Source organism: Enhydra lutris, unplaced genomic scaffold (genome assembly GCF_002288905.1).
Source record: "Enhydra lutris kenyoni isolate GAN:26980312 unplaced genomic scaffold, ASM228890v2 scaffoldscaffold96, whole genome shotgun sequence".
Lineage (NCBI taxonomy): Eukaryota > Metazoa > Chordata > Mammalia > Carnivora > Mustelidae > Enhydra > Enhydra lutris.
In genome coordinates this window covers 3,041,857-3,052,893 of record NW_019154180.1, presented here as the reverse complement: position 1 = coordinate 3,052,893, position 11,037 = coordinate 3,041,857, and the positions used below count along the sequence as shown (strand labels likewise).

The following is an 11,037-nucleotide window of genomic DNA, read 5'->3' as shown; positions in this document are numbered from 1 at the left end:
TCGCCGGGCCCGAGATTCAATCTAGCGGGGCGCGGGCGGCATCGGGCGCCCACGGTCTGCAAGCGGCGGCCGGAGCAGGGGCCTGCGGCCCGCGCCCCCCGCCCCGGCCCGGCTCGCCCGCTGCTCCGGCGGCGGTGGCGGTTGCGGCGGCGGCGGCGACGACGACGAAGGCGACGGCGGCGAGGATGGCCCGGGCGCGCTCGCCCCTCCTTCCCGGCGGCGGCGGCTCTAGCCGCTCTCTGGGCCCCAGCGGGCTCAGCGACTCGCCACCGCGCTCCGACCGTCCCTCTCTTCCCCGGTCCGCTCGGCTGCTGCTTAAGAACCGACTCCAGGGTGATGTCACTGTCGCCCCACCCCCACGACCGGGCTGGTCCCCCTCCCCCTCGTCCCGCCCTCCTCGTCACTCCGCCCACCCCCTCCTTCCCTCCTCCCGAGGAGGAGACGCCACTCCAGCGGGCAGCAGAATGGCTGCTACCTGGGGCGCCGGCCGGTGCCACCTCCCCAGAGACCGCGCCGCGCCTGACCGCAGCTTCACCTGGGCCTGGCCGCTGCCGAGACCGCTCCTCCTGACCTGCCCTTCATGGTTCTAGCAAAGCCACTGCCCTGGCTGCCTTCCAGCTAGCCTCGGCCCCCAGCGTCTTCTCTGTCCTTCCAGTCCCTGCCGTCTCCCTGAGCCTTCTCCCGACTCCCAGCGAGGTCCTGGGCCAGTGTTGGGTACCAAGGCCTACAGCTTCCCGGCTCCCTGCGCCAAAGGGGCAGGGACTGCGCTCAGCTGGCAGGCATAGGAGAGGCTGAACCTCCAGGTGTGCTGGGGGTGGGAGGGGGATTTTGCCAAAGGCACCCCCCTGCCTCCTCCTGGCATTCCGCGAAGGAACCCTGGAAGCTGGAGGTCGGGGGCCCAGCCCTTGGGGTGACAGGTCTCAGTGGATCTCCTTGGTGGCCAGAGACAAGCCTGCCTGGCAAAGCTACACTTGGTCCCCAAGGAGGAGTGGTAGGGACCCTTGCCGGCTCCAGTCTCCTACCAGACTTGGAGATACTGGCACCACCAGGGGAAGGCTGCCCCCTGGTGCCGGTCAGGGGCACAGACCCTCCCCCTAAGGCCTCAGCGGGGAGGCCCCAGCTTCCCACCTGCGGAGTTTCTCTCCCCAGGGCCGGTCCGGCCTCCCTAGCACTGGTGCTCAGCGGCTTCCCCACCAGCAACACAGGAGAGCCAAGAGTAGCCAGGGATGGGGAAGGAAGGGGTCACTGTCCTGGTGTGGATGTGAAGTGAGCCCCCAACCCCCAAGCAGTCCCAGACTTTGATCACCAGGCTGTTGTCCCCAGATGGCTCATCGCGTTAAGCTAAACCCTCAGCCATCCGGCGGCTTTAGGAAGAAAAGCAATTCTGGCTCGAGCCAGATTGAGCCTGCTGGGTGAGGGAGGGGCAGCATCTCCACCCAGGACTGTTGGAGGAGGCCCTGGGGACCTTTGTGGGAGACCCGCAGGGTGGCCGGGGCTTAAGTTGTGTAGGGACGCAGGGGGCTTGGGGACCCTCAGGGTGGCAGGGCTGCACTGTTCCTCAGAAGACTCTAACTAGAGTTTTCTCTGGCCCAGTCTCAGAGTGAGGCTGGTCTGGAGACAGGCCACAGAGAAGTACGTGATCCCTAGATGGCCTGAAGAAGGGGGGGCACCTGGGGAGCAAGGACAAAGGGGAACCGCACTGAACCGCAGAGGGGAACCTCTGCACATCGTGAGGAAGAGGAGCCCAGGAAGTACGCTGAGGGTCTGGTTCCCGGTCGAGGCGGGTGGGGGGGGGGGCGGTCGGGGGGGGGACACACAGGGCCCTGAGGAGCGGGAAGCGGGGGAAGTGAGGACGTCGCCGGTGCCGGCGACGCTTTTGAGACTTTAAGATCTTGCTCGTCGAAGGAGCACGGTGGGGAGCGAGGGGGCGGCTGGAGAAGGACGAGGGCAGGCGGGGGCACTTTCGGGAAGTGGATTAATTGCAGGGAGCGCCGAGGGAGAAAAGGGCCTTCGGGAGCCAAGGGTGGGGACTCTTCTTTCCCCTGGGAGGGGAGGCAGGTTCAAAGGCCGGTGGCAGAACTGTGAAGGAGCTGCCCCTGCAGGGAGGCTACTGCTGCCTCTGTGGGGTCAGAGGCTGCTGGGACTGGGGGTGGCTGGGCTGGAGGCTGAGAATGGCCTGTGTGAGCTCCAGGACTCCTAGGACCGAGGCCCCCGCCGCTCCAGGGGGGCCTTCACGGGTGTCTCTAGACACATATAGGCCTCCATATCTGGTGGGTACAATAGGCCCCCAGACCAGACTTGGCAGGGCTGCACCTTCCCCCGCCCACTCCAGTCTTCCTCCAGCAGGTAATGATGCCGCCTGTCCCAGGGGGGGGGGCGGGGGGGGGGGGGGGGGGGGCGGCATCCTCACTAGAGCCGCGCTGCCTCCTGCAGGCGGCCAAGGCGAGCTGGGCTTCTGCGCGGCCCAAAGTTCACGGACCCAGCCTCGCCTCTGGCCGGGATGAATTGGCAGGAGGTGTCCAAAGTGGGAGCTGGGAGCCGGAACTCTGGCCTCTGGTGTGCTGACCCAAGCAGCCTCTGGCGGCGTCTGAGCTGATGAAGAGGGCTCTGGTCCTGGGGCAGCTCCCACGGAGCGCTGACCACCAGAGGAGATCAAGAGCAGAGGCATCTTCGGCCCCCCGTGGGTTCTCAGGGCTTTGCAGAGGTCCGTCTTGCCACCCTCCCCTCCCCGGGATAAGCGGGGTGGTGAGGGCCAGGAGGCTGCCTGCCAGGGTCTGGTGTTCCCTGCCCCGGGAGGTCCGGGGGTTGGGGGTGGGGGGGAGTGGGCGGGGCCTCTCCCTAAGGCGGCTCCCCCCCCCCAGCAGAGGGCATGGAGGGCCCCCCCTCAGAGCCCGGTTAGGCTGGGGTTGGACAAGGGGGAGGGGAGAAGGAGAGAGCTGGGGGGAGGGCAGGAAGGGAGTGTGAGCAGAAGGCTGTCATGGTCCTGGGAGGCCTGGGGCTTCCAGCTGGGGATCGGACCCAGGGCCTGCAGTAACTGGGGCTGCGGGGCTCACAGGGTCTCCATGGCCCGGATCGGGGGGGGGGGCGGCTGAGTGGGGGCATGGAGGGGAGGACACGCCACCCTGGGGTGGCCTGTTATCCCTGTTACCCCTGGAGGACCTTGGCAGCTGGAGCTAGGGTGGGGGCCCAAGGAGCTTTGGCATTAGAATTAGCTGGGGACAAAGGGAAGGCTGCCTGCGCCGTGAAGGGCTGTGTGCTTGCAACAGCTGGGGACAGGAGAGTGGCTTGAGGCCACCCCCAGGGCTGGGGACTGGAGGCTTGGGAGAGTCCCCAGCGCCCGGGAGGGGCAACCTGGCTGCTTTGGTTCTGACCTCAGGGTGGCTGGCTGGGTCCTTCTTTCCAGCCCTTCTCTTGGCTCAGGCGGAAGACCCTGCGGCAAATCATCCCCATATGGCAACAGAAACTATCCCCTCCGGCAGAGGGACTGCCTGGAGCCAGGGAGGCTCCGCTCAGAACTGACTCCAAGGATATGATCCCCTTCACTGCCCACCGGCTCGTACCCACTCACCTTTGCCCCACATGTTCCTTACATAAACCTGGAAGTATTTCTGGCATTTTGGAGAGAGTCTTTGAGATGCTAGTCTGCTCTCTTCCTGGTGTTGGCCTCCCCAAAATAAACTGCTTTCCTGTTTCACCGACACCCGTTTCTCTGTCTTGGGGTTTGTGACCTCTGGGACTCCTGAGCCAGGTGCCCCTGCAGCCTGGTGCCCCGACCGCACACTCTGTTACAATAATCAACCAGTACTGCACCTTGTGATTAACCAAAGTCCATAGTCTTAAGTCGGGTTTCCTCGGCTTACCCCTAATGTCCTTTCCCGTCACATCCTAGCCGGGCTGCCTGCTCTCAACGTGACTCACCACTGTCCACGTAGACCTCGGTCACCTGGCTGGAGTCACGTTTGGTCTTGGGTTATCTCCACTCTCAACTGAATCTCTGCCTTGCCAATCTATCCTTTTTGGAAGGAAGTCACTGTGTGCAGCCCACACTTGAAGAGTAAATTATTTAGAATTTTCTGCACAGAGTTTGTTTCTCCCCCGCCCATTTATTTATTTATAATAGCTGAAGTTTATTTTATTTTATTTATTTATTTTAAAGATTTTATTTATTCATTAGACAGAGAGAGATTACAAGAAGGCAGAGAGGCAGGCGGAGACAGGGAAGAGAGCAGAGAGCTTGGCAATGCGGGGCTCGATCCCAGAACCCTGGGATCACAACCTGAGCTGAAGGCAGAGGCTTAACCCACTGAGCCACCCCGGCGTCTGGAAATTTATTTTGTACTTTGGCTTGCTACCCAGTACTACTTTATTATGTTGCTCAAATTGTCCCGTCTTTGATAGCTGGGCGCTCTTCCCATGGGCTCCTGTGTTCCTTTTTCATGCCCCCATCACTCTGTGTGTGAGAGCGAGAGAGAGAGCACGAGGAGCACACTTCCCATCCTTACTTTCTGGCATTAGAAACTGCCCCTGGCTCATCCTGCGTATTTCGTGTCCCAGCCCTAGACTGAGCCATTTCTCCGAGGAGCCCTTTATAAGAGAAAGCTGTTAGAAACCATGGTCTTGGCTCTCCTGTGCTCATTGTTGCTGGTGTGTTATTGCTTCTAGGCTCTCTTTGCTGATGGAGCAAGGAAATTTATGTGTATTCTAACACATATCTATAAACATACCTATAGATTATGTCTACATATATAACAAATTGGTAAATGTAATATATAGTTAGATACAGTCTGTGCGTCTCCAGTACACATTCCATATACACATTTTGTATATACACAAGTATCTGTATATTAAGGTAAACATCAGTTCCAATGGATGTCTCCAGCTCTGACCCATCACCACGTGGATCATTCCAGCACCTCCCTCCTCTAGCATCATCCCACTCAAACAGTGAGAAAGCGGGCTCCCAGCATCTGCCTTCCATTTACTTAATTGTTTAATTCCAGTGTGCATGCAGAGTGGTTTCGGAATTGTTAACTCTTCCCCTTGCAGGGAACAACGTTGTCAACTAGAGTTAACAATTCTGAGACCAACCCGCGCGATCACCGGCCCTTTGCCCCGCCCCCCTCAGTGGAGCGCTGTCATACATTTGCCGTACACCTAGATTGTTTGCGCCTGGTCAGCCTTCCTTCCTGAGATCCCCCAGTTTCCTAAAGGATGATTTTTACATTTGCAGACAGATGTTAGGCTCTGCTCTTGCTGCTGTTTGCTTCTCTGGGTTGTGACTTATCCAGGGTCTCCCCCATCACAGCTCTGCACAGAGTAGCCTCATGGCCCTGAACGTCTCCTGGGCTTTCCGGAGTCAGACATTACCCCCCTCTCTCAAGCCCCCGGCAACTGTCCATCTGTTTGCTCCATCTACAGTTTGGCCTTTTCTGGAATGTTGTACAAAGGGCCTCACGTACCGTGTAGCTGTTTTCAGAGTGACTGCTTTCCTGTAGCAGTTTGCAGTATGTATTCAAGATTCGTCCTTTTCTTCTGGCTTCATAGTGCTTCCACTGTCTGGATGGGCCACATGGTTTTGTTGTTGTTGTTTTTAAGGTTTATTTATTTATTTATTTATTTATCTATTTGAGAGAGAGAGAGAGAGAGGAAGGAGGGGCAGAAGGAGAGGGGGAGAGAGAATCTCAAGCAGACTCCCAACTGAGCAGGGAGCCCGATGCAGGACTCGAACCCAGGACCCTGAGATCATGACCCAAGTGGAAGGGAGATGCTTAATGACTGAGCCACCCAGACACCCCTTAAATTCCATTTCTTATGATTAGACAAGCAGGTAAGGCAGGGCCCCTGGAACCTTCTTGAGTGAACTGGGCAGATGACCGGGAAAGGTGGATGGGAACAGGAACTGGAGGGACCCTCTCAGACTTAACAACTTTTTTTTTTTAAAAGAAATGTCACAAGCATTTATTTAATTTATTTGATAGACAGATATTACAAGTAGGCAGAAAGGCAGGCAGAGAGAGGAGGAAGCAGGCTCCCTGCTGAGCAGAGAGCCCGATGCGGGACTCGATCCCAGGATGCTGGGATCATGACCTGGGCTGAAGGCAGAGGCTTTAACCCACTGAACCACCCAGGCACCCCAAACTTGCCAAGTTTTGAACAGAGACACATGGGGGCTGAGTTCTGGAGAGATGACTTTGAAAAACCTCTTCCTGTCCTGCGGATCCTCTTACAAGACCTTGTGTCCCACCAGGGCCCATAGACCCCTGCGGAGAGAGCTTCAGCAGGCTGTCCCTGGGCCCTGGGACTCCATGAAGGCCCTGCGGCACTGGCCCGTATGGATGTGCTCCTGTCAACAGCCAAGACACTGTTCCCCCATCCCTAGTCGGCCTAGACCCCCTAGGAGGAGGGCCAGAACTGAGATAGGATGGGATGGGAAGAATCCACTCACGGTTGGGATGAAGGGTTGAGTTCAGTCACCCTGCACGTGTTTCCCTGAGCTGGGTGGGCAGAGACAATTTCTGGGAGTGGAGGTACTGATGGGAAAGACAAGGCAGAGAAGGTGGGGTTGCAATGACAGATCTTTTGAAGACGGGGCAGGCCCGGGGATGTCCTAGAGACGGGGCTAAGTGGGCAGGGCAGGCCTATTTGAGGAGGTGAACCTGGAGCTGAGACTTGATAGAGTGAGGGAGCAAGCCAAGCAGATAGCTGAGTGAAGAGCATTCCAGGAGAGAGGCAGTGAGTGCAAAGGCCGTGGGGGCAGGTGCAAAGGCCCTGGGGCAGGTGCATGTGTGGTGTGTTTGAGGGCCAGTTAGGAAGCCGGTGTGGTTGGAGTTGGTCAGAGCTAGTTGAGCAAGGGGGAAAGTGGGTGAAAAGGGGCCAGGGCAATGATAGGGAAGGGACTGATCATGCGGAGCCCTCAGGCCCCTGTAAGGACTTGTGCTTCAACTCCTGGTGACACGGAGAGCTGTAGGAGGGTCTGGAGGCCGGCGGAAGTGGTCTCAATATAGGAAATGCTCTAGCTGCTCAGGGGGAAGAGACTGTGGGTAGGAGGGGGGAAGGATGGGGTTAGAGGCAGAAGGAGCCCAGTGGGGAGGCTGTTGCTGTCCTCCATTTGAGTGCTGATGGGGGAGCTCAGGCCGGGGTGACGGAAATGCCAGGAGCAGGGCTGGAGCTAGGGAAGAGACCTCAAGGCAGGCAGAGAGCCGTGTCAACAGGTGGGTGAAGAGACATCCGGGTGGAGCACACCGCTGGTGCAAAGGCCCCGGGGCCGGCCCAGTCAGGCCCCCTAGGGAACAGAGCCGGCAGGAACTGGCATGAATGAGCCGGAGGGGAGGCGGTGTCCACCCGCACCGCGGATTGCCTTACAAGGCGCCCTGCAGCGCTGAGGCCGCGCTCGGCCATCGCCTGCTCGGTCGCCGGCGGCCGGCGGGGGCGCGCGCGGAGGGGGCGGGTCTGGCGGGGCGCGGGCGGGGGGCTCGGCGCGGCGGCCACTGCGCGAGGCGACGCTGCGGTTTCGGCTCCAGGTCCGCACCCGGCGCTCCCCGGCGCGGACGCGCGCGGGCGGGGGTGCGTGGGATTCCAGGCCACGGTCGCCGCAGCCCCCGCGCGTCCCCGCGCACACCTGTCAAGCCCGGCGCGGCCCACGCAGCTCGGGACGTGGGAGGCCGAGGCTGCCGAATCCCTCCCGCCCCGAGGCGCCTAGGGCCAGGCTGCGCTTGGGCGGCCGCGTGGGTGGCCGTGGCGGTGGCAGGCGGCTGGGCACGGGGGTCGCAGGTGCATCTCGGGAGGGTTGGTGGCCTGAGTGGCGCGTGCCTGTGAGCGCCGGGCCGTGGGTGGCAGGTCTAGGCCTGGGGGTATGGGGGGAGGTGTCTGTGGGCGCTGTGGATGGTGGTGGGCCTGGAGGGAATGGGGTGGGGGGTGTTCTGAGCCTTCTGGAAGAAGGCCGATCGCGGCTGACTCGCTTGTGCGGAGGCAGAGGGGGTGTCTGGGTGCTGATCGCCGTCGGGGTGCCAGGGTGGGGGGCGCCGGATGGCGGCCTCGTGTCTGGGAGGGGAGGAGTGTATGCGGTGGCCTCGCTGGGAGTCGCCCACCTGGGAGTGCGGACCTGGGCGGTGGGGGAGGGGAAAGATGTATCCGGGCTGGGGGTGGTTTCCGTGTTTCTCAGCGGGTAGCTGAGAGTGGCTTCGCCCAGGGGGCCTCCCTCCATCTCTCCACGACCCCCCGCAGACATGCTGCTGCTCAAGAAACAGACGGAAGACATCAGCAGCGTCTATGAGATCCGGGAGAAGCTCGGCTCGTGAGTGTGTGTGTGTCAGTGAATGTGTGTCAATGGATGTGCTGTGTGTGTGTCAGTGACTGTGTGAGAGTGGGGGCCGGATGGGTGGCGTGGGACTGTGAGGACCTTCCCCACCCCTCCCCCTCCTTTCCTCCTCTTTGCTCCCCCCTCCCCCTCTCCGCCTCAGGGGCGCCTTCTCTGAGGTGATGCTGGCTCAGGAGCGGGGCTCCTCACACCTTGTTGCCCTCAAGTGCATCCCCAAGAAGGCCCTTCGAGGCAAGGAGGCCCTGGTGGAGAACGAGATCGCAGTTCTCCGCAGGTATGAGCCAGAACCTGGCCAGGCTGCCGGTGGTTCAAGGCCAGCGCCGAGGGGTGTGGGTGCGGGTGGGGCCGGGGGGCTGGGGAGAGCGCCCTGCCTTTTCTGCGGCCCCAGGAACACCTGACCTGGGGCTCGGCCTTGCTGGACAGGACAGGGGTCGCCTGTGGGAGGGAAGAGGGGCAGAGGAGGGAGGAAGAGAAGAGAGAGGAAGGCTTTCCCAGCGCGGGGCTAGGGGCAGGACAAAGCCCTCCTGGACCCTGAGGGGCCCAGTGGGGGCCGTTGTGGCCCATCAGGGCTTGTCTCTTGCCATTGCAGGGTCAGCCACCCCAACATCGTGGCTCTGGAGGATGTCCACGAGAGCCCTTCCCACCTCTACCTGGCCATGGAGCTGTGAGGAGGGCAGGGGCCAGCTGGGGTGGCCGGGGCTGGGTGGGGAGTGGGGCCGATGGGTCGGGATTCGTTAAGCCCGCACTCCCCCCAGGGTGACAGGCGGCGAGCTGTTTGACCGCATCATGGAGCGTGGCTCCTACACGGAGAAAGACGCCAGCCACTTGGTGGGCCAGGTCCTCGGGGCCGTCTCCTACCTGCACAGCTTGGGCATCGTGCATCGAGACCTCAAGGTGCCTGCCCTCTGGCTGCCCGCGGGCCTTGCCCAGCCTCCCTGTGCACCAAGGGTCTGGGGGACTGGACAGTGCCCCGCACCAGGGGCCATGCCAGGGCTGACCTGGTACTTTCTCTGGTGTGTCACAGCCTGAAAACCTCCTCTATGCCACGCCCTTTGAGGACTCCAAAATCATGGTCTCCGACTTCGGCCTCTCCAAAATCCAGGCTGGCAACATGCTGGGCACTGCCTGTGGGACCCCGGGATATGTGGGTCAGTGAGGGGGGCACTCTGAGGCTCGTGGGGGGGGTGGACTGGGGGTGGTGGGGGGCACCGCGGGGAGCCACGTACCGGGCGCAGGGGCGGTGTTGGGTCATTCCCGGGGTTAGGCAGGTGGAGCCTGGCAGCACTGAAGGCATGGCGTGTGGGCGTGCGGGCGCGCGTCCCTCTGTCTCTGACCCCCAGCCCCGGAGCTCTTGGAGCAGAAACCCTACGGGAAGGCTGTGGATGTGTGGGCCCTGGGTGTCATTTCCTACATCCTGTGAGTGACCCCTGGGAAGGCTCCTCTTCTGCCTGCCTGCTCTCTGCTGGGTTGGGGGGGGCGGGGCAGCCGGGTGATCCATGTGTGGGCGCCAGGCTGTGTGGGTACCCCCCCTTCTACGACGAGAGCGACCCTGAACTCTTCAGCCAGATCCTGAGGGCCAGCTACGAGTTTGACTCTCCCTTTTGGGATGACATCTCAGAATCAGGTGAACTTGAAGCTGGCCCTGAGCTCAGGGGTGGGGGTGGCAGAGGGAGTGTGGATGGGCCGGGCTGACCCGACCTCCTCACTACAGCCAAAGACTTCATTCGGCACCTTCTGGAGCGAGATCCCCAGAAGAGGTTCACCTGCCAGCAAGCTTTACAGCATCTTTGGTGAGTGGGACCCATGCCGACCTGTCCCGGGGCCAGGGGGACCACACCCTCAAAGCCTCCCCCACCCGCCCCCGGCTGACCCTTGGCCTTGCCCTAGGATCTCGGGGGATGCGGCCTTTGACAAGGACATCCTCGGCTCAGTCAGTGAGCAGATCCAGAAGAATTTTGCCCGGACCCACTGGAAGGTCAGTGTGGGGACAGGTCTGTGGGCCCGGCTCGAGGCTGCCCCCCCCATCACCGCCCCTCAGGGGACTAGCCTGGGCTGCCAATGGCCTCTGTGGTCCTCAAAGTCTTGGGGCCATGGCCGGGGCATAGCCTGACACTCCTCTCTCTGCACAGCGAGCATTCAACGCCACCTCCTTCCTGCGCCACATTCGCAAGCTGGGCCAGAGCCCCGAGGGCGAGGAGGCGTCGGAGCGGAGGCTGGCCCGCCACAGCCACCCTGGCCTCCAGTCTGGCCAGTCCCCCAAGTGGTGATGCCCAGGTGTGCGAGTGTGGGCCCTGTACCTGCTGGGAGCTGACTCCTGAGTGAACTTGGAAGGGGGTGGGCTCCGTGTGCCCAAGAACTAAGCAGGGCGGACCCCACAGAGCAGAGGAGCCGATAGGAAGAGATGAAGGTGGAGAAGCAGATGATAGAGGCCAGTGGGGGCTGGGGACCGTGAGGACCTTGGCTGGGAGCAGGGGGTGTGGGGCAGGCTGGGGGCCCCTCCTGACCATCTCCTTCCCTGGGCTTCTCTGTCCCTCTCCCCCCAGGCAGACGCTGTGGCCGAGTGCGTTGACTTCTGGATCCCCTTCCCATGGGTGGCCCCTTCCAGACCTCTTTCCCCACCCCCAAGACCCCGGGCTGGCCTCTGCTGGAAAGTTCGAGATGTGTGGGTGTGGTGCACAGCACTGGGGCAGGAGTGGGACTCCCCTCTGCCCTCTGTGCCT

The 11,037-nt window shown here is 61.7% G+C and overlaps 1 protein-coding gene across 2 annotated transcripts; it reads left to right on the top strand.

The window, feature by feature from the left end:
- Positions 1 to 7,467: 7,467 nt before the first annotated feature.
- LOC111139179 (pregnancy up-regulated nonubiquitous CaM kinase) lies at positions 7,468 to 10,584 on the top strand. 2 transcript variants are annotated; one of them, XM_022491363.1, is made up of 11 exons: positions 7,468 to 7,520; positions 8,224 to 8,293; positions 8,460 to 8,591; positions 8,907 to 8,981; positions 9,073 to 9,211; positions 9,342 to 9,465; positions 9,658 to 9,733; positions 9,829 to 9,941; positions 10,029 to 10,107; positions 10,205 to 10,292; positions 10,447 to 10,584. In XM_022491363.1, exons 2-11 carry the CDS (start codon positions 8,226 to 8,228, stop codon positions 10,582 to 10,584), a joined length of 1,032 nt encoding a protein of 343 aa, XP_022347071.1. In that variant the 5' UTR covers positions 7,468 to 7,520; positions 8,224 to 8,225. The 2 variants fall into 2 exon arrangements, with proteins under 2 accessions (XP_022347071.1, XP_022347073.1); XM_022491365.1 differs by lacking the exon at positions 7,468 to 7,520 and adding an exon at positions 8,051 to 8,093.
- The last annotated feature ends 453 nt before the right edge of the window (positions 10,585 to 11,037 follow it).